At 41.4% G+C, this 22,065-nt stretch overlaps 3 protein-coding genes across 3 annotated transcripts; 2 read left to right on the top strand and 1 right to left on the bottom strand.

Moving 5' to 3' along the window:
- The first annotated feature begins 13,298 nt into the window (after window positions 1-13,298).
- Window positions 13,299-15,849, top strand: LOC143574299 (transcription factor MYB17-like). Its single transcript, XM_077058952.1, has 4 exons — window positions 13,299-13,377; window positions 13,600-13,932; window positions 15,026-15,155; window positions 15,257-15,849. The coding sequence occupies exons 2-4, from the start codon at window positions 13,770-13,772 to the stop codon at window positions 15,837-15,839; spliced, it is 876 nt and encodes a 291-aa protein (XP_076915067.1). The 5' UTR covers window positions 13,299-13,377; window positions 13,600-13,769; the 3' UTR covers window positions 15,840-15,849.
- Window positions 15,850-15,909: 60 nt separating this feature from the next.
- LOC143574298 (remorin-like) lies at window positions 15,910-16,805 on the bottom strand. Its single transcript, XM_077058951.1, has 4 exons — window positions 16,697-16,805; window positions 16,593-16,622; window positions 16,338-16,507; window positions 15,910-16,245 (listed from the first exon to the last, which is right to left on the bottom strand). Exons 1-4 carry the CDS (start codon window positions 16,803-16,805, stop codon window positions 16,042-16,044), a joined length of 513 nt encoding a protein of 170 aa, XP_076915066.1. The 3' UTR covers window positions 15,910-16,041.
- A 3,097-nt stretch (window positions 16,806-19,902) lies between these two features.
- On the top strand, window positions 19,903-21,540 carry LOC143574301 (uncharacterized). Its single transcript, XM_077058955.1, has 3 exons — window positions 19,903-20,099; window positions 20,450-20,587; window positions 20,666-21,540. Exons 1-3 carry the CDS (start codon window positions 20,039-20,041, stop codon window positions 21,538-21,540), a joined length of 1,074 nt encoding a protein of 357 aa, XP_076915070.1. The 5' UTR covers window positions 19,903-20,038.
- Window positions 21,541-22,065: the final 525 nt, after the last annotated feature.

Below are 22,065 nucleotides of genomic sequence, written 5' to 3'. Positions count from 1 at the left end.
GCTTGGGAATAAATAAAAACGAAAATAGCTCAACAATCAATAAATAACCAAACTTGAATGGAACTTCATAACATAACATGCATAAATACTCAACTATATTAATAACCAAATATCCGAAATTTTAAAGGGATTGGGTTTGAAAATTAACAAATGTTACACGAGTCGCCTTATAGGCTTGCTGAGTCAGCCCTAGCTATGCCATGTGACATGAACGCGTCATGCAAGATTTTTATGCCGGTTCTTGTCATACGTGTTTGAGGTTTTGGGTTCTTAGTTGACAATATTTTCGAGGGTCATTAAACACTATATCAAAATAATGAACTTGCTCAAGATAAATCGAAATATTTTACTTTTATATTTCGGAACGACCATATTTTATGCTTGCACCAACTTCTCATGTTTGGTATTTGTACTTTGGTCCTTTAATTTTTAGAAGTTAATATTTCGGCATGAAATTTTGACGGGGCCAATATTGATATTGAAGAAACACAAATCCACCCCTCAAGGTCTAACACATTAGTCTGAGGGTTATGGGTAAGTATTCCTCACGATGGGTTATAAAACCTTCTTGGCGCAGACGAGTGTCTCCTAAAAAACAGAACACTGTGAGCTCGTTACGAGGAATGGGGGGGATTCTCTCGTAACCACCATCCGGCGAGAGAATCAGTACTTGATAGTACGAAATAGAATGTATTGATAGTGATAGTATGAGAGTGTATATCCTTTACCATTTGGAGATCCATTGGTATTTATAGCCGGAGGAGAGAGAGAGTGGTCAACTACCTTGTCAGGTTTTTCCACCATTAATATTCTCCACCCGTGTGGTCGTGGAGGTTGGTGGAAGTTGGTGGGCATCATGGCCATTTGACAAGACATGTTGTACTATTTTGTACCGTCCTTTGTGTGTTGTCTAATCCCCATTGGTTGGGTGTTTATCCCCATGTAAATTGTATCTTTTTGTCCCATGCTTATGAGACTTTTGTGCCACTATTCCCTAGGTGTCAGGGAATGTATATTATATTGAGATATAACTTTGGCGCTTTGTGCTACGCCTGGCGCATGGGAATTTTGTCCGCTGCCTGATCCGCCCAGCGTTCTGGTAAAGCTAAGTTTGGGTGTTATACTTGGTTAAATGGTGGGTTTAATACTCTACCTCTACAAGTCCCCCTAGTCCATAGTTGCCCGTTCCCAAGGGGGGGGGGGGCTATGTACTTATCATAGGCTTTTGCTTTTATTGTATCTTTCATCCGTTTGTATTCCGCTCATCTTTTACCAATATTGCCTATTTGGGTGTCTGGTTAATGAAAACCATTCTTCCTGACAGTTGGTTATTTAACAAGCATCAGTCTATAGTTGGAATATGTCGTTGCCTTATATTGTGGCGGGTGATTTATGATAATCATCCCTTGGCGAAACCTATTTTTGGCGGATGCTTTACAATAATCATCCCTTGGCGGAGCCTATTTTGGCGGGTGATTTAAGATAATCATCCCATGGCGGAGCCTAGTTTTACGGGTGATTTATGATAATCATCCCATGGCGGAGCCTAGTTTGGCGGGTGATTTATGATAATCATCCCATGGCGGAGCCTATTTTTGGCGGGTGATTTATGATAATCATCACATGGCGGAGCCTACTTTGGCGGGTGATTTATGACAATCATTCCATGGCGGAGCCTATTTTTGGCGGGTGATTTATTATAATCATCCCATGGCGGAGCCTACTTTGGCGGGTGATTTATGGCAATCATCCCATGGCGGAGCCTATTTTTGGCGGGTGATTTATGATAATCATCCCATGGCGGAGCCTACTTTGGTGGGTGATTTATGACAATCATCCCATGACGGAGCCTATTTTTGGCGGGTGATTTATGATAATCATCCCATGGCGGAGCCTACTTTGGCGGGTGATTTATGACAATCATCCCATTGCGGAGCCTATTTTTGGCGAGTGATTTATGACAATCATCCCATGGCGGAGCCTATTTGTGGCGGGTGATTTATGATAATCATCCTATGGCAGAGCCTACTTTGACGGGTGATTTATGACTATCATCCTATGGCGGAGCCTATTTTTGGCGGGTGATTTATGATAATCATCCCATGGCGGGGCCAATTTTTGCCAATACTTGTCATCTTTTACTCATGTGCCGATGACGTGTTATTTGCGTGGAGGGGTGAATTAAATGCAAGTCAGTGAAACGATGGTTAGACGTGACAGTTTGACGACGTTTGCTCTGCAGTGCAGCTTTTTCGCCTGTGTCAGGCGAGTGGGCGAGAATCCTGGTGACGCGCTCAAATGTAACACATTTTCACAGTCATTTAATTATCGTGGCATTTGCTTATTGGACCGTGTGTCGTCTATCCCTTTCGTACCCTCCTCCTTCATTAATTGCGATTAGTATAAAAGGATGGGTTGCACCGTTCGAAAATCATTTCTCACTTTCGTCTGCATATTTTCCTCCCCATTTTTTTCCCTGAATCCCTTCTCTTTTATGGCTGAATCTTCCCAATCCTCAAAGGCTAAGAAGAATAACACCATGGAGTTCGTTGGTTGTCGCATGGCTGCCGAGGACTTCAATAACATAGTCATGGTCTATAACCTTGGCTCTGAGTATGAGCCTGAGTTGTCTGCCTTGGGCAAGACGGCTCGAGAGACTCCTGTCGGCAAGATTGCTGTGTATAGGGAGTACTTCTTCCTGGGCAATTTTTGATTGCCTCTAACTCGCTTTTTGCTGAATGTCTTGGATGTTTTTGGGCTGCACCTCAGCCAGATTCATCCACTCGGGATGGCTCGTCTTCGCCATTTCGAGTATACTTGTCATTGCCTTGGTATTACATCAACGGCTGACAAGTTATCGGCCTTTTACCGGTGGCGCTTCTCCCAGGGGTGGTATAATTTGTTTACCCACCTTGACGCCAAGGCCATTGCTTTGGATGCTCCGCAGAGTTTGCACGAGTGTAAGAGCTTGTTCTTCTACGTTTCTGCGCACATGGTTCCTCATTCCATGTACTTTACAGATGTGAAGGAGCTTGCTGAGCCGAAAGTGGCTCCTTATTCCAGTTCGGAATGGTTCACCACTTTGCAGGCCAGCCTTTCCCCACTCCGTCATTACTCCGAGCGCGCGCTGGTGTTGTTTGGCATGAGTCGCATCTGGGAGGATGAGACGATGGTGCTGGTAATTCATAACGGCGGTCAGGGTTAGTATCATATTTTACCCCTTACTTTTATCTATATGTATACAGTAATAACCCTACTTCCTTTTTCAGAGGTGGACGATCCCATGCTCCTTCTGCAACCCGCGCCTGAGGGAGCTAAGTTGCTGAGGCAGAGGGAGTTGGGTCTTCGTGAAGAGCCAATCTTTGTGAGGACTGCCCAAAACTTTGTGTTTCCTCTTCCTATGGGGCAATCACTTGCTCCGCGACCGCTGCCACCTCCTAGCTTTGTTAACCATCAGGGGGTAAGTTATTTACCATTTTCTATTGTTGGTCATTCTCTTCGTTAGCTTCTTTACTAACGTTTTGACTTGTTTTTCAGGTAGACGACCTAACGTTGTGCGCTTTCCTAAGTGCAGTAGTAGGGGCGCACAACACAGTGGTGGGGAGGCTGTTGTGTCTTCGATAGATACCGCCGCGAGAAACGCCGTGGATGGTGATGATGATGTCGTCCTCATATCCACCGTTTCGTTTGGGGCTCCGGTATCTTCGTCAGCGACATTGCATGAAGCACTCGGTTCCGATGCTGGCGCGGCATCTTCCCCAACCACCTCCGCACAGGTTTCTGTTGGCTTCTCCTCCCCTTCAGTATCGCAGCCTGTGACTGCTGTGTTTTTCTTGGACACAAGTCTGGTTGTCGCTACTCCAATTTTGGTGGCGACAGATCTTATGTCTTCTGCAGCCACAGCTTCTGAAATTGTTGTGGATACGAATTTCGTATATACCAGCCCACCTTCTTCTTCCTCCGCAGCGGGCGGGGCGTTCACTATTCCACACAATTCGGGGTCCGCCCCTGTGGTTAATGAAGAAGATGAAGAGTTACCCCGCGTCTTCAAGAAGCCTCGGCTTGGTGGGTTTGTGAAGAGCAGTCAGGTATAATGTTTGTCACTAATTAAACATTTTTTTTACGCGATCCACCTTTTTTAAATCTCCTTTTGTCCATGTTCCAGGGACCTTGGCGATTTCTTCATCGACTGTTCTGCCACAGTTTCTACTGTTGCATCTTCACTGGCGGCTGCCTTTGCCAGTTTGCTGATGATGACAAGTGATGGCAGCTTGTTGGAGGCGACGCCTACTGTACAGATGCTGAGTTTGCCAGTGATGACGGGTGTGGTTGGCCCGTCTGAGGCCGAAACCATTGTGACGACGGCGCGTGTGTCGGCGAAATCTTCTGTTCCAGCCTTTTTTTCAGGCGACGGCATCTGTTGAACCAATGAAGGCGATTATGGACGAATCGTCTAAGGTTAGCTTTGAGTCGGCGGGTATTTCTATTGCCGATTTCATGAAGTCGCGTCAGTCCTCACCGGACAAGGTTTTTCTTCTTGAAGGTGACGAGGTTGTGCCGCCGCCTCCTTTTAATATCGGCGCGACGGTACATGGTAAGTTTTTTGATTTCCGCGGTGGCAGTAGTGGCGGGTTGAGTGACGGGGTTTTGAATGTAGATATGGATCCCCGTGATCCCGTGGAGGCGAATCAGATTTTTCGTCCTCGATGGAAGGTTACTTGCGGTGCCAATTTTGAAGACCCAGCCACTTGTACAGAACTTTTGGAACAAGTTGTTCCTCCCGGCGAGCGTATTGCTCGCAAAATCCAGGCTCGGAATAGTTTGTATTCCGACGCTTCCTTCCACCACGTCCAGGCTCTCTCTAGTTTCGCTGAATCAATGCGTGAAAATTGTGCTCTTCATGAGGAGAAGATCGAGGCAAGTGCCAAGATGAGAGAGATGGAGCAGTTGGTGAAGGATACTGAGGCTACCGCCTGGAAGGCGGGTAAAGAGTCATCAGAGCACCGCCAGGCTTTGATTAATGTTGAAGAGAAATTGGCGAAGGTTGAGGCAGATTTGGCGGAATCTGTCCGAGAGCGTGCCGCTCGCTATAAAGAGTTCGAGGCTGCCTGCAAGAGGTCTAACGCCGATCTTTCGGATGCACGCAACCGTGCTCTCTCTGCTAAGGAGGCTTCCGCCAAACTCGAGAGTGAAAACGTTGCTTTTTGCAAGCGTATTGAAGAGTTGGAGGCGGAAGCTGAGTTGAGGAAGGCGGACGCAGGCAAGCTGGCTGACACGTTGGTCTCTAATGAGGAGACTATTAGAGCTTTAACTGTTGAATGTGCCGCTGCCGCTGCTGACCGCGATTGGCTGTTGAAACACGCTATCTGCAAGGTATTTCACAAATACATGATTATTCCTTTTCTGTTTTACTAACTTCTTTGTCGTGTAGGTTGCCCAACGCATCATCGCTGACTACGACTTGACGCAGTGTGTTGGAGCCCTTGTTACTGCTTCCCAGCAACTTGGTCACAAGACCAGCTTTCAGGATGTTGTGACGCATTTGCGTGATAATCTTCCTCCTGAAGCCTATGTTCTTCATGCTATTGATGTGGAAGCGGGGTATACCGCCGCTGAGACGGAATATGATTCTCTTACGTTTCCTATTCTTTCTCAAGTTGCTCAGTATGTTAAGGAGGAAAATGGCGTGCAGCTGTTGAGGAAGCTGCTTGAGCCTTCAGGCTGGTCCGTCTACCGCATCTGTTGGCGGCCAAGGAGATAGTGCAACCACTGTTGACCAGTCGGGAAAGAGTGTAAACGACGTCGACTAGGCTATCTCTTTGATTTGTATAGTTGTAATCTGTTTGTTTGTTTTTTTTTCTCTGCGGGTGTCGGTACTCGCTTGTAATTACTTGTATATAAATGCAATGAACTTTTCTCTTAAATTCTGAAATGCGGAGTATCGTTTCCATTCAAATTTGTTAGAAGACCTTGGCTAGTTTTTACAATTTAGGAATCGATTTACATGCAAGACCTTCGCAGCTGTGCCGCGTTCCATGTTCTTGGAATCGGTGAGCCATCGATTTGCATCAGGACATAGGCGCCTTTTCCCAATCTCTCTTTAATTTGATAAGGGCCTTCCCAAGATGGCGCTAGCTTGCCTTGCACATGCGCTCTTGATGCCTCGTTGTTGCGAAGGACGTAATCTCCGGCATTGAACTCACACACTTTTACTTTTGCATCATAGTACTTTTTTAGTTGGCGCTTGTAGTTTTGCTCCCTTATTGCGGCCAATCTCTTCGAGGAGCATTAGATCTAGACGCATTTCTGCTTCATTGTCATTCTGTAGTGTAACCCTTGGTGATGGGACGCCAACTTCGGCAGGGATCATTGCTTCAGTACCGTAAATTAAACTGAACGGTGTTTCTGCGTTACTTGTATTTCTTTGAGTTCATATGGCCCAAAGGACGTGGGGCAATTGATTCACCCATCTTGACTTGTAATTGGCCAGTCTTTTCTTGATCCTGCCTATGATGGTTCGATTGGCGCGTTCCACTTCTCCGTTTCCTTATGGATGGGCAACGGAAGTGAACGTTTGGGAGATGTTAAGCTCTTTTAGCCATCGTTGGATGTGTTGATCGGCAAACTGCGTTCCGTTGTCGCTGACCAAATTCATAGGTAATCCGAAGCGACATATGATGAATTCCCATATGAACTTTTTGACGCTGGCTGCGTTTATTGTTGCTACTGGCTTTGCTTCAACCCACTTTGTGAAGTAATCGATTGCTACAATAAGAAACTTCACCTTCCCTGGCGCCTCGGGAAACGATCCTGTTATATTGATTGCCCATTTCTGGAATGGCCAAGAGGCTGTTACCGGGATCATGGAATTTTTTGGGCGCAGGGTATTTGGCACATGGCGCTGACACGCACTGCATCGCCTTAATTCTTTTTCAGCGTCCACATGCATGTCTGGCCAGCAGTATCCGGTATTCATGATTTTGGCAACCACCATTCTTGGTCCCACATGCACGCCGCATATTCCTTTGTTAATTTCTCTCAGCAGATAGTTTTCGTCTTGCGAATCTACGCATATGAGAAGTGGCCCTAAGTATGATCACCTGTACAAGATGCCATCTTGAATTGTGTAGTTCAATGCTTTGTGGCGAATCTTCCTGGCCTCTGCTTTCTTTTCTGGCAAAATACCTCTCGCGAAGTAAGTAACAATTGCTGTCATCCAATTTGTGTCTGCCACTGAACACACGTAAACTTCTTTGTTCATTGTCGAAGGCCTTGTCAAAACATCGATTCACGAGATGTTCGAAACCGACCGACGCTAATTTGCTTAGGGCATCTGCTTGTTTATTCTCACTTTTCTTGATGTGCTTTATCTTGCATGTGGCGAAGGCTGCTATTAGCACTTTGGCTTGCGCTAAGTAAGACGCCATTTTATCGTCTTTTGCGTCATATGAGCCTTCAATCTGGTTCGCCACTAGCGTCGAATCTACGTGCGCTTCCAAGTGTTGGGCTTCCAACTTTTTGGCAATTCGTAACCCTGCCAGCAACGCTTCATACCCTGCCTCATTGTTCGTGCTTTCGAATTCTAGGCGTATTGCGTATGTGAAGTGTTGTCTGTCTGGGTTGGTTATTCTGAGCCCCGCGCCTGCACCTTCATCATTAGATTCTCCATCCGTGAACAACTTCCAAACTTTATCTTTTTGTTGATCGACGGGGGGTTCAATCTCTTTTCGGCATTCTTCTTCTTTTTCTTTAGGAATCTCTGCTATGAAGTCGGCCAATACCTGGCCCTTGATTGATGGCTTGGGTTTATATTCAATGGCGTGTTCTCCCAATTCTATCGCCCATTTGCTAGTCTTCCGAACAGTTCCAGCTTGCTCAAAACATTTTGTAGGCGGTAGTTGGTGAGAACGTGTATTGGATGGCCTTTAAAGTATCTTCTCAGGCGCCGCGCTGTCTGTACCAGAGATAGAATAAGCTTTTCCAAGGTGGAGTATCTTTTTTCCGCGTCCGCTAAAGTGTGGCTTACGTAGTAAATGGGCATTTGAACACCATTTCTTTCCACCATTAGGATCGCACTGATTGTTCTTTCCGAAGCTGCTAGGTCCACTACTAATGGCTCTCCAGCTTTTGGGGCCGTTAGCGTTGGTAGTTCCGCTAGGCGCGACTTTATTCCTTGGAATGCCATTTTTGCTTCTTCTGTCCATCGGAATTGAGATTTCTTGAGGCAATTTCTCAAAGTTGAGACAAACGGGAAAGATCTTTCTGCATGACTTGACAAGAATCTATTCTAGTCGGCCATTCAGTGTTTGCACTTGTTTGACAGATTTTGGTGAAGGCATTTTCAGCACTGCCTCTAGTTTTTCTGGGTTGGCTTTGAAGCCGCCATTTGTCACAATCACTCCTAAGAATTTCCCTTCTTCCATTCCGAAGGAACACTTTCCTGGGTTAAGCTTCATGCTGATTGACCTCAGCGTTTTGAAATTCTCTTCAATTTGCTGACTCCGTCTTGCTCTTTATGACCAGGTCGTCCATATAAACTTCTAAATTCCTCCCAATTTGAGACTTGAATTCTTTATACATCAATCCCTGGTATGTAGACCCGACGTTGGCTGAATGGCATCATCTTGTAACAATATGTTCCGCTATTTGTCCGGAACGCCGTTTTTTCTTAGTCTTTTACTGCCATGTGGATTTGATGGTACCCTTTGTATGCGTCTAAAAAACATTTGTACTGAAAGGGTACCAGCGCGTCCACCTTAAGGTCGATTTATGGCAGCGGGTAACAATCTTTTGGGCATGCTTTGTTGAGATCTTTGAAGTCGATACACATGCGCCATTGGCCGTTTGCTTTGGGCACCATCATTGGATTAGCTATCCATGTTTGGTATTAGATCTCGCGGATTATGCCCGCATTAACCAGTTGCTGGACTTGTTCATCACAGCCTTTTGCCTGATCTGGCCCCATCTTCCTTCGTTTCTGTACTACTGGGATGAAGGCCGAATTGACCTTTAATTCATGCTCCGCTTTGCTTCTTGGGACCTCTGTCATGTCCGCTGGGGTCCAAGCGAAGACATCTTTGCTCTTAATTAATAATCTTTTTAGCGCCGCACGCGCTTCTTCAGATATAGTTGGTCCAATGGTTATGCTCTGTTCTAGGAATTCTTTATTGAGTACCCATTTTTCCACTTCTCTTTCTTTGATGGTCCTTGACACCTTTTGTGGCGGTGTTTTTCTTTCTGCTATGTTACACTCTTTGTTGGCGTGGATCATTGCTATCCCCGTTGGAGTTGGCACTCCCAATATCCCATGAGCTGTTGAGGGATTAGCGTTGAAGTCCCCGATTGCTTCTCTTCCCAGGATTATGTCATAATGTGGGTGGGGGATTTCCATTACCACGAAGTCCATGTCTTCTGTTCGTGAATGAACCTCGTCACTTAGTTTGACCGGGAATGTCAACTGCCCTAGCGGGCATTCCACACTTTGATTGAAACCCACGATCGGAGCATTGAGTAGTGTCAATCGCTGCCTGTCTTTTTCTTCCAGCAAGTCGAAACACTGGTAATACATGATGTCAGATGTTGCCTCCGCGTCGATGAAAAAACGCGGTATTCGGTAGTGACCGAATACAGCTGTGATTACTAGAGGCGCTTTCTTGTTCGCCCCTCCCTTTACTTTCGGGAAGATGACTTGCATCTTCTTTCCAGACTGCATGTTCAGTTTGCCTGCGTTTCTTTGATTGTATGCTGCCTGAGATCATGTTGGCGTGGAGGTCCTTGATTTTCTTTTATGGCCTTCCGCCATCCCTTGGGGGTGGGCGCCTGTATCTCCCTTTGATACTCTTGACAAGGTGGTCCAACTTTCCATTTTTAACATACTCTTCAATGGCGTCCTTTAGGTTAGAACACTGATTTGTTGTGTGACCATGTTGTTCATGATAGTCACAATAACTCTTCATGTCTGTGTTGGGCCCTTGTCTGATTGGTGCCGGTTCTTCAGTTGGATCCCCTCCGTATACATGATTTGGGCTGAACTTTTGGTCAGCGGAGTCCATCTGGATGCATTCGCCGGACCTTCTGTCTGGCTTTGAAGGGCTCATACGCCGCGGACTCTTTTTGCTGATTTTCATTATTTAGTCTTGACCATACGGAGGATATTCTTTTGCCTTGGCGGGCTCTGTTGATATCATTTCTGGCATCGTTCTTTGCCAGTTCTTTCCCCAGACTTTTCTCCATTCGCGCGTACCTCTTGGCCGCGGTCTAACGTCATCCCACCGTTGTGGCATGCCATCTCTGTCCGTAAGGTTTCGGATGAGATCGTCACATTTTACGTTCTGGCGGAAGGCTGCGCGCAGTAATTCTTCACTTACACCGCCGATGTTCAAGCCTTCCTGATTGAACCTGGTAATGAAATCTTCCAACGTTTCATTGTCTTTCCTGACCACATTCCGGATATCTGCTGGGTCACTGATGTGACGTTGTTGCTGGCTAAACTGTTGGATGAACTTTTTCGTTAAGTCCTCCCAACTTGTAATCTGCCCATCTGGCAGCCTTTCGAACCAAGCTCTAGGGGCTCCGACTAGTCAGCGTGAAAATGTGGCACCATAACGGCATGGTCCACCCTGACACTAGCCTAGTAGCTGTGAAAGTCTGCAAATGATCGTCTGGATCTGAGATGCCATCATACTGGCCCACTGTTGGCGGTATTTTGGGATTTTCTGGTAACTCCGCCTCAGCGATTTTGGCTACAAATTTTGATTTTTCCGCCGATGTTATCGGCCGGTATGGCTTCGAAAAATCTTCTGTATCGTCCGGATGATATTTCACCAGTTTCCTGGTGTTGTCTAGACCTTTCCAACTATCTTCATAGTCTGGATCGTCTAGACGTGAGTCGGCTTCGGGAAGCGACCGATGTGACTTTTCTCCTGCTTTGCTATTTTGTCGAGCAGGTGGTGTTTTGGCGGTTGGTGCTTTTTTACGAATCGGCGTAGAGTTTTCTTCGTACTCTTCTTCTTCGTCGTTGCTACCAGATACTGTATCGAACAGTATTCTAGGTTTAACAATAGCCGCCATTTTTTCTTGGACCTTGTCCCTCTATTTTTGTTGTTTAGCTTCCAACAATGCCATTATGTCTGGTGGCATGGTTGTTTTGGGACGTGTTTTAGTTTTTTCTTTCTCCGTTATGGTAGGGTGAAGGGTCGAGCGTTAGCAAAACCTTCACAGGTACCAGTGACGTCCAAGATTTCCATATTTCCTTCTTGGTTGGCCTTTGGGTTTTGGCCAACCTCTTTCGGTGTGGTTTTGCCACTCATCTGAATCAAGAATAGAGTGATTTTCGAGTTACTGTTCTAGCTATATGCACGGATGGCGCCAATGAAGAAACACAAATCCACCCCTCAAGGACTAACACGTTAGTCCGAGGGTTATGGTTAAGTATTCCCCACGATGGGTTATAAAACCTTCTTGGCGCAGGCGAGTGTCTCCTGCAAAACAAAACACCGTGAGCTCGTTACGAGGAGTGGGGGGATTCTCTCGTAACCACCCTCTGGCGTGAGAATCAGTACTTGATAGTACGAAATAGAAAGTATTGATAGTGATAGTGTGAGAGTGTATATCCTTTACCATTTGGAGATCCATTGGTATTTATAGCCGGAGGAGAGAGAGAGTGGTCAACTACCTTGTCAGGTCTTTCCACCAATAATATTCTCCACTCGTGTGGTCGTGGAAGTTGGTGAGCATCATGGCCATTTGACAAGGACGTGTTGTACTATTTTGTACTGTCCTTTGTGTGTTGTCCAATCTCCATTGGTTGGGTGTTTATCCCTTGTAAATTGTATCTTTTTGTCCCATGCTTATGAGACTTTTGCGCCACTATTCCCTAGGTGTCAGGGAATGTATATTATATTGAGATATAACTTTGGTGCTTTGTGCTACGCATGGCGCATGGGATTTATGTCCGCTGCCTGATCCGCCCAGCGTTCTGGTAAAGCTAAGTTTGGGTGTTATACTTGGTTAAATGGTGGGTTTAATACCCTACCTCTACATATATTTATTTATTGTTTTCGATCGATGTAAAATATAAATCGATATTCTTTAGGCTATGTGTAGTGGAGGGACTACAAATGAGGGCGAATTGTGACACGTGGCGCCCAGTCAACAAAGGGGGCGAATTTGTTTATGAAGTGTAATGGTGTAGGAGCTATAAGTTGGGCCCACAGTATCTTTTTTATTATTTTCTTTTTGTAATTCAACTAATCAAATAAAACCCAATTTTTTCAAATAATTAAATAAAAATGCATTAAAATTAAAAAGAAATACAAAAAAAATACATAACTAAAAAAAATACATAACTAAAAATATAAAAAAACATATAGCTCGGTTGGTGTACATGTTTAGGTTCGGGTCGGGAAATTGAAACGGATAGCTCGGTTGTTTTAGGTTCATCGGGTTTCATTATAAGTTCACGTTCGGTTGGTTTTGCGAACCACGGTGTTGACTGAAATGAGGGAATGGGTTGTTCGGTTGGTTCGGGTTGTTTCTAGGATTCAGGTTGCATATACATATATATACACACACACAACACACATATATATACTATATATATATATATATCACACACACAAAATATATACATATACATATATATATATATCACACACACAACATATATACATATACATATACATATATAAACACACACAAACATATATAATAATAATATAAATATATATACATACATACAATACACACACAGCACATATACATACACATACATCTCCAGGCGATAAGAAGAATCTGTCCCCGCCCCAAATTACCTCAAAAATCGCCCACGGGGACGGTGTTGTAGCCCATGTCGCCCTTTTCTCGCCCCAATCCGTCGCCCACTACATATGACCTTATAATAGTTATAATATAGATACTAGTGTTGGTATTTTTAGAATCACTAACGGTATTAGTTTATATTTGTAAAATTCCGCCACAATACGATGATACATTTACTAGTTTATTATACAAGTTACATGTATACAAATTTAATAGTTTTAAAATAAATAAATTTGATGGAAAAAAAGAATTAAGCATAACACGTGATTCAGGTGCACGGGAAATGCAAATAAACAGGCAGTGAGTTTATCAAAACCCATTACATTACATTACACCAGTATTAAAACCTCACACTCTTTTTGTCATCTTTCTCCATCACCTCTCTTACATACATATACATATACATATACATATACATATACATATACATATACATATACATATACATATACATATACATATACATATACAATACACACATGAACCAACATATTTCTTTCTTCACAAACAAAACCCTAATTCCCTCTTTCCACCTCAATCATTCTCTCAATTCTTCAGGTCAGCATTCATCACCTTCCTCTAATTCACCTATTTTTGCACCAATTTTCAAATGTTACACCTGGCTACCGTAATTAATACGTTTAATTTTGCTATAATTGCACCGATTGTTACGTAGTCGTTTCAATGTGTGACGAAGACGTGTTTACTTTTAAAAACCATATATAATTACATTCAATTATTAGGGGGGTTTCTAATAAATCGTGCTGGAAATTGTTGCAGTGATGAAGAAGTCGTGCAAATTAATGGTGGCTCATTACTGACCTACTGTCACTCTACACTACTGCATCGCATCTGTTGTTTGATCCTTTTGTGCCATTTCTCTCTCTAAATTACAATTACAACACACACATTTTTAATTCAATCCAAACAGTTGTAAGTGTGTGTCTTGGATGAGAAGAAGAAGAAAAAAGGGTAAAAGTATGGGGAGATTACCATGCTGCAACAAAGCTGAGGTCAAAAAAGGTGCTTGGACTGCCGAAGAAGATAAGCTTCTTCTCGATTACATCACCAAGAACGGTCACGGCACCTGGCACTCCTTTCCGAAACTCGCAGGTTAATCCTTTCTCCCCATACCATTAACTCGTGTTCGTCAAAATTCTGTATACTTGTACTGCGGCCATAGGCGGATCTAGATAAAATATTCAGGGTATCCCAAATAAAATAAAATTTGCACCTAATATTTGCTCAGGTATCGAATAAGAAAAACGCAGAAGAAAAATTGTTATTTTTTCACTAATTTTACACTTTGGCAAAAAAGTTGAGGGGTATCCCAGGATGCCATTGATTCCATTATAGATCCGCCTATGCATGCACGCAAACGTTTTGTTAGGCATATAGAAGAAGAAAGATAACAAATCAGCATTGTTGAGTATACTTTTATCATTCCAATGTTTGTTTTGCCAAAAGAAGTTGTGATTTGGAGTACTGTCGTTATTGATGTTCATGGACCGATTAATGAGATGCCTGTAAGCACTAAGCATCTCAACAGAAGTTGAGGAAAATCCCCAAAACAATTAGAGTTAGAAAGTAAAGTTTGTTTGTACCATATCGCAATTAAATACCAGATTGGTCCCGATTGAGACAGCCCATCTTGAATCCTTTGGACCACATAGAGTCGTTGGTTTCGGCTCATTATAGATGTCCTGTTGTGTTATATCATATCATGATGATGCAGAAAGACGATTTATCTAGTCAAAAACCCTAGGTGGAAAAGTCTGTTTCATGTTAAAACTTTGGTCCTCACTGATCAGAGTTATCATGTGTTCTGAAAATTCATGATATATGATAAAGATTGATCCTTTATTGACTGTAAACTGATAATTAGAGCATATTAACAAAAAGATAATCTTGTTTTCTATATTTAATTGGTACATTTAACTCATGCATACGATTTCTTGTTACATGGTCCTACATTACTGGTAATGGTAAAACTAGCATTTAAGTCTGCACTTCATGTTCTTTAGCTCTTTCGAACGTCATCGTCCATATTTGGTGAGTTTTAGGCTTTTAGCATTGGGAACTAGTTTGACAATAAAGGGTAAAAGGGTAATTTCTTTGTCCAAACTAGTTTGACAAGGGTAAAAGGGTAATCTCTCCGAACCAGGTTGACAATGAAGGGTAAAATGTTAGTTTCTTTATGTGATAGGTCTTCGACGATGTGGGAAAGGTTGTCGGCTTAGGTGGACAAACTATCTTCGACCCGATATTAAACGAGGTGCATTCAGTTATGATGAAGAACAAACAATCTTCCAGCTGCACACCTTGCACGGTAACAAGTAATAAACTACTTCATTGACTCTTTATTAAAACTTTTTAAACGTTTTTCTTGGAATTTTGGATTTTTTTCGTTGATCAAATCGAAAACCAAATTATCCAGGTGGGCAACTATAGCATCACGGCTTCCAGGAAGAACAGATAACGAGATAAAAAACTACTGGAATTCGCATTTGAGAAAACGCATCCCCAACATAAACACAACCCTACAAGCCAGCTCAGCTTCCACATCAGCTACCCACACTGCAGAACAGGTGGAGGCCGATGCTAGGCTGTCAATGGACACAATCATTCACAGCTCACCATCTCCTGGACTACCCGATTGCGACTACTTTCTTTGTGCATGGAATTCTGAAGCTGGTGAATCATTTCAAAACACAAAGGGTTCGAGCCACCTGGCACGTGCGATAAAAGTCGAGTCAGATTATGTGGTAACAATGCAAGCAGAACCCACGTTAAAAGTCGAGTCGGATTATGTGGTGACAATGCAAGAGGGGCCCCCATTTAACGTGAGCTCGAGTGATCAAATTTGCAAAATTGAAACTGAAGATGCAACAAACAGTGGTTCATATTCTCCAAATTCGTATAAAGCAACATTGGATCTGCTGCTTGACTTTCCAAATGATGGTGAATTTCTAGAGTATCTTCAAGGTGACCCAGACGATAACAATCAAGCTTCAACTTGACAGGTTATTTACTAGAATGCCCTCATTATGTTTAATATCAATCCAGGTTAAATGTTAGAGGCCATGGGATTTTATGTCTAAATTAGGAAGTAGGAACTAAGACCAGTAATCCGAAACTTGATTATATAAAATGTTACTTTCTGTTACAAGCTTTTCTTATAAGTGCACACAAAATGATGTAAACATGAAATGCATGAAACATTTAGCTTGAAGAAAACCATCTAGTGAGTTTCTTTGGGCTCGATCCGGTGGCCCGACACTTGGCAGCTAATTCCTCTGCTTTTAAAACATCTTCTCCGCGTTTAGCTTCTGTAATTGCTCTCTTTTCTTCTGCAGTTTTGTGAACAAGAGCTATTTTGTTCTTCATTTTCTCTGTGTATTTAGCTTTCTTCTTTTCTAGTTTCTCCTGTTAATATATGTTTGAAAATTGGTTACTAAATGAATGACTTATGTGCTTGAAGTCTGTTAAAGAGTATAATAAAACGGTGAGATTGTGACCTTGATCTTCTTCAGTTCAGCTTCTAGTTCTGCTTTCTTGCTGTTTTCCCATGCTCTAATGGCTGCTAGCTTCTTTTGAGCTCTGTTATCAATTTTGGATATTTCACTTTCTTCCCATGCTTTGATGAGTGCATCTTTCTTCTCGGTTGCTACTCGAGCAAGAACCTCGTCTGAGCAAGCAAACAGTCAATGATTTTAAACTCAAAACATGTTTGGATTCTTTAATCATGAATACAAATAATCAAACTACCATACCTCTGTGTTTAGAACCTGGTTTTTCTGAGTCTGAAATATAATCAAACAGTTAAGAAGGCATGGTTGATAGGCCTAGCATCAAATAAGTAAATAACACAACTTACTTTCAACGACGACATCATCTGTGGGCTTTTGTTCAGGAACTGGTTCGGTGTCCGCCTCCGCCGGGCAGTTCGGTTGAGCCTCCACCTTGCTAGTTTCTTCTGCTACCATTTCTGAGGTTATGAAAGTTGTGAAGGGTTTAGGATGTGTTGGCGGTTTGTGATGGTTATATATAGTGTGCACGGTTTAGAATGAGCTGGTAACATCTGCCATATAACAGACTGTTCATCGTGTTTATTAATTGGTTTTTAGGATTTGTATCTCTTAAATGATTTTTTTCATATAATATAACACAATACGTTCATCCAACAATGCTTCTTGTTGACTCGAATAAGAAAACTTCTTTGTATCGATACTTGCCAACCAATCTTGCCAATTGTTTTATTGTTTTGGTCATATATAATATATATATGATGCTATTATCTTCTTATAGCCAGCCATATATCAAATTTTTATAAAAAGTTTTGGAAACTGGCAAACGAATGTATCCTTTTAACAAGGGTAACAAGAAATCTATAGAGGATCGGAAGGTGGCATGAACTTCGTTTATGTTTGATTATTTACTAGGCTTTATTTAACTAAATGGATCTCCGTTTATTTATAATTGTAAATTTTGTGATGATAGTACAAGGCGAAGACGGTTTGTTACCACTTGTAATATATAATTACGTTTGTTAAGACTACAATTGAACCGCATATTTTCATATCTTCAAAGGATGAAATATACCATCTGTCTTTAAAGGATGAAATCTTTAAGGAAGTTGACTGACTATAAGAAAGTATCATCAGTTAACTAATTAACTACTTATCTCTCTTAGAGTGGAGCGAGTAGATGCAGGGTATCTTGTGTTGTCGTCTATATCACCGAGCGGCATTTAGATGTCGCCACGGCGTTGCTTTTGTGGTACCTAGCCGCAACAGTGTAGCTTTCTAGTAATATAGTTATAGCTAAATGAACATATAAGGACATTACTGAACATATATTAAGAAAAAGAATAATATAAAACTTTTAATCAAGTAATTGTCATCGTTGTATTTTTAATATTTCAGGTTAATTATGCTCGTCAACATTTTCTTTTTCATAAATCTTATATTTCCACCCTTCATTTCTGGTGAATCGCATACAAACTATAAATAACATGTATTTATAATATGAATGATAATGAGTAGTTGGCCTCCTCATTTTACCCACTTAAACGTATCCAACAGCTAACCAATCCCCAACGTGGCCATGTTTTAAGCTCATTTAAAGTACAACATATGTGACATAAATTGGTAATTGATTATCATATAATTTTTTTTATATATATATTTTAACAAGCAAATTTATTTCTATTCTAACATTGCCTTTGCAATAATATAACCTCACAACTTTCATTTTGAAAGATTGGACATGATACCACTTCGTATTATTATATAAGAATTTTAAAATCAAACTTTTTTTATACAACCTTGAAATGTTAATATATAATTAGCAATTCTCACTTAGTAATTAGCAATTCTCACTACATTTCAAGAAATAATTATCAACTTTATAGCAAAATTTGTTTTTATTAATTATCTTATATAATTTTTATATATGTAAATTCTTGGATCGCTCATATGGTTTTTTAAATTCTAGCTTTCGTCCTTAGCTTTCGCAATTAAGGAAACGGTCTCAAACTGTTTGCGAGTTCATCATGATTTTACGCCCGGGATGAATGTATAAGTTTTCCTGCTAAATTAATTTTTAGACATTTCACCAACAACATAAACAAAAATGACAGAAAAGTTTTATTTTAAAGATACCCCCCATCCCTCTCTCTTTTTCTCTCTCTCTCTCTCGCACACAAACACACATAAGAAAAAAGTGAGCTTTTGAGAAAAAAATTGGTATCTAATGTGATGTTAATGTGACAGATTGTATAGATTTGACATCATGGATGCTCATTACAAACGTTCATAAAAAAAAAAAAAAAAAAAAAAAAAAAATAAACTTACAACAACACATAAGGCTAAGGAGACTCCAACATGTCCACACTAACTTTTAAAACATTCCGTGTTTCACAATGTTTTTATAATGTTTAATATCTCTGCACTAATACTTCAAATGTTGCTACCTCAATCCCACCAAACAGCAACTACAATTCGACATCCCAAGCAAAGACATAAATACACCCAAGGAGGATAAGCGGCAAGCGCCCTCCCATACCCTCACCTTAGAAGATCCACCCCATAATGTTTTTCTAGCGGATGTCAGGTAGGCAGGATGCTATACAACCATTTCAAATTGTAAAAGTGCCCTACACACGTGATGCAACCTTTTTGCTTGTAAATGCAAAACACATGTTGTACATAAATAATGATTGTAATCTCACTATACCCAATTCCCAAAAAACTTTAATAGGACTACGTTTATGTCATCTCAATTACATGAACACATGCTTATAAACAAAAAAATTAGATAAATACGGGGTGCGGGTTGAAAAACTTATAAATGCGACATTAACATCATGAAATGCGGGCTCAAATCCTAGTTTTTGAATAAAAGCAAAGTTGAGAAATTATATATTCGGTATTTGATTTTATATTAATATATTGTTTTGAATCTTTACTCTTTTTGATTATGCATTTGCGCAAAGACATGTCGTAAACATAATATTTTGTGTAACTATTATCTATAATATAAACATAATTTAGAAATAATCATATTCAGCTTCCATCCTTAAGATATGAAAAACATTTCGTGGATGTAGCCGCGTAAGTCAATGTCGATAGGAGATGACATCATTGATCATCCGCAAACGAAGCGCCTTGCAAAGTTGATTAGGTATTGTAATACTAGGGATGACCATGGACTGGTTTGTGGCATGTACTAGTAATCCCAATCTTGTATTGGATTATAAAATATTGTCTCATATCTGACGCAACACCCGTCTAAATTTCAAAATACACTTATATTTATTTTAATTTTCTATAGTTTTAGCAGTCAAGGAATTAGTAATATAAACCCCTTTTTTGGGTATACTTGTAGTTCTAGTAGTCAAGAAAATTATTAACATTGGCGAAAATGTTTAAATCTTATCTAATACCTTGGTACGTACTAGTAGCCGTCCAAATTTTACATTCAAGTAAAGACAATCTCATATGGTGATGATGAAGCTAGTAAAATGGTGACTCATGCCACCTGTTAACTGTATGATACGTGTCAGATGCCCACCTCTCTAGCCTTTATCCTACCTGGCAACATCGTATCCTTATCCATTTTGTTATTTTCTCCTTAAAACGCACCACCTTTTACACTCTCCTCACTCATCTCATCACACAAACTCATAAAATCAAAACAAAACAATATTCTGGTAGTTATGGAAGCACAATTGCACCGCACCCACGAACGTGACCATGAGGATCCTCAACATTCCACCGGTAACACCATATCTATTACACTTTCATAGTTCATACACACACATACATCATTCAGGGCCGGATCAATAAATATATGAAGCCTAAATTTAAACAAGATTTTATGGCATTTGACATTTTTTAAAAAAAAATTGTTTATTACAAGATCTGATCTTATAGCTTATAAATTAATAACAACCAAGCCTAACATTATACTAATATACTACTTTACCCATTTTCATTCTAAGATATCTATATTAATGTCATGTATTTTATACTTGAAGACTGAAGCCCTAACTTGTTTTCACTCTCTCACGAGCCATCTTTGTTATTCCATATAATTTTCTTTTCTAATTAAATATCGAATGTTGCAGACGTTCATGGCGAAGAGAAGCATAGCGGAGAGATGAAATCGACTATGAAGAAGGTGAAAGAGAAGGTCGACAAGTTGAAGTCTACAATCAAGCACCGCCATCATGGTGGATCAGCGCTCAAAGATGAAGCAGAAACTGGTAAAATATAACTTTTTTCAGTTGTGTTTAATAATATTAATTAATCAATCAAAACATAATACGCATGAACTTTGGCAGTGAATAACTCATCGGTGGTGAGGAGTGGTCTGGTGGAACCCACTGTAATGGGCACACCGGTGCTAGCCGAGGATCTTTACGCCACTCATTCCGATATACTAGACCCACCGGTGAGGTCGTTTGCGCAGTGGCAGCAGGAGAAACGCGATTCGCCACCGCCACTGTCAACGAATTACGAAACTCGCCACACCGACCGGGATGAAAATAAGGAGCAGCAGTTGAAGGGTAGTATTGGGAAACACACTCACGTGCAGCAGGAGGAGGAGAAAGATGATGCACCACCACCACCACTGTCCACCGCCTTTGAAACTCGGCATACCGATATGCCTCATGGTGACCATCATACCTATGGGGGAGATGTGAATAGGGAGCAGTTGAAGGGTAGTGTTGGAAATCCTGATGGGTTGAAGAACGAAGAGAGACGTGATGCAACACCGTCGACAGGTTATGAAAGTCTTACTGACCGCTATGGCGAAAATAGGGAGCCGTTGATGGGTCGTAGTTTTGGAAATCCCACTGGGGTGGAAGAGATGGGGAGATATGGAGCACCACTGCCGCCTCCCGCGGGTTACGACAGTCAGCAGGTTGACCCGTCTTATGTCAACTATGATACATATGATCAAGTGCTAAATAGGGGGGAAGACCTGAGGGGTGGCATTGGGATTGAGGGGGGATATGGTGCACCACCACCACCAGGCACCGCAGTTTATGAAACTACCGATGATCAGTCTCGGGTAGGGTATGATGCCTATGGGGATGAAGGAAACTTAAATAGTTATCCGGTGCCTACTGGGATATCAGCTCAAGTAGTGGTGGAGGATTCCACGGATACAGGTACCATCAAGAGCCACACCCATGCACATGAACCGCTATAGGTGAATCAGCTCGTTTTGCTCATATGTTTGCGAGCTGAAATGTTCGGCTCGTTAAGATAAACAAGAGCTGAAATGTAGATTAAATGATATTTATCAAATAATCGTATTCATCTTAACAAGTTGAAATGTCTAGATATTCTGGCCCATTGAACTTAGGCTTTCATTTTAAACAGACTTTTAAACCCGCTAACAAGTTGTAACATATATGTCGACTCGGCTCATTTAGCATTTAGTTTGTTACCTAATAGATTACTAAAAAGGGTCCTGTCATTTTGTAGGTGGGAGACAAGTCAGAATCACAAAAGCCAATTATATACGTCGCAGTTGAGTTGCATGTGTAGATGTCATGGGTTTGAGTGTTTGTTTTTTTTGTTGGTGTGATAGAAAAATAAGTACATATTTGTAAGGTACAACAAAATAATTAGTGCGTGGGGGAGGGTCTGCTTTTGTCTAAATGTTGTCGATGTATAAGTTTGAAATGATCAATATTGTTTTTATTTTGATGAAAATATGAATAATCACATA

Source organism: Bidens hawaiensis, unplaced genomic scaffold, assembly GCF_021521415.1.
Source record: "Bidens hawaiensis isolate Kalapana, Puna unplaced genomic scaffold, B.hawaiensis_p1.1 tig00026892_1, whole genome shotgun sequence".
In the NCBI taxonomy this organism is placed as follows: domain Eukaryota; kingdom Viridiplantae; phylum Streptophyta; class Magnoliopsida; order Asterales; family Asteraceae; genus Bidens; species Bidens hawaiensis.
This window is presented reverse-complemented; position numbering and strand designations above follow the sequence as displayed.

Bases quoted from the DNA above. Each gene is read 5' to 3' on its own strand.
- LOC143574298 (XM_077058951.1), bottom strand. From the start codon at position 16,805: ATGGTAGCAGAAGAAACTAGCAAGGTGGAGGCTCAACCGAACTGCCCG. The intron at 16,508-16,592 runs GTATGGTAGTTT...TTGCTTGCTCAG, and splicing joins ACCAGGTTCTAAACACAGAG to ACGAGGTTCTTGCTCGAGTA. The intron at 16,246-16,337 runs GTCACAATCTCA...ATATATTAACAG, and splicing joins CTGAACTGAAGAAGATCAAG to GAGAAACTAGAAAAGAAGAA.
- LOC143574299 (XM_077058952.1), top strand. From the start codon at position 13,770: ATGAGAAGAAGAAGAAAAAAGGGTAAAAGTATGGGGAGATTACCATGC. The intron at 13,933-15,025 runs GTTAATCCTTTC...TTTATGTGATAG, and splicing joins CTCCTTTCCGAAACTCGCAG to GTCTTCGACGATGTGGGAAA. The intron at 15,156-15,256 runs GTAATAAACTAC...CAAATTATCCAG, and splicing joins CACACCTTGCACGGTAACAA to GTGGGCAACTATAGCATCAC.
- LOC143574301 (XM_077058955.1), top strand. From the start codon at position 20,039: ATGGAAGCACAATTGCACCGCACCCACGAACGTGACCATGAGGATCCT. The intron at 20,100-20,449 runs GTAACACCATAT...CGAATGTTGCAG, and splicing joins GGATCCTCAACATTCCACCG to ACGTTCATGGCGAAGAGAAG. The intron at 20,588-20,665 runs GTAAAATATAAC...GAACTTTGGCAG, and splicing joins CAAAGATGAAGCAGAAACTG to TGAATAACTCATCGGTGGTG.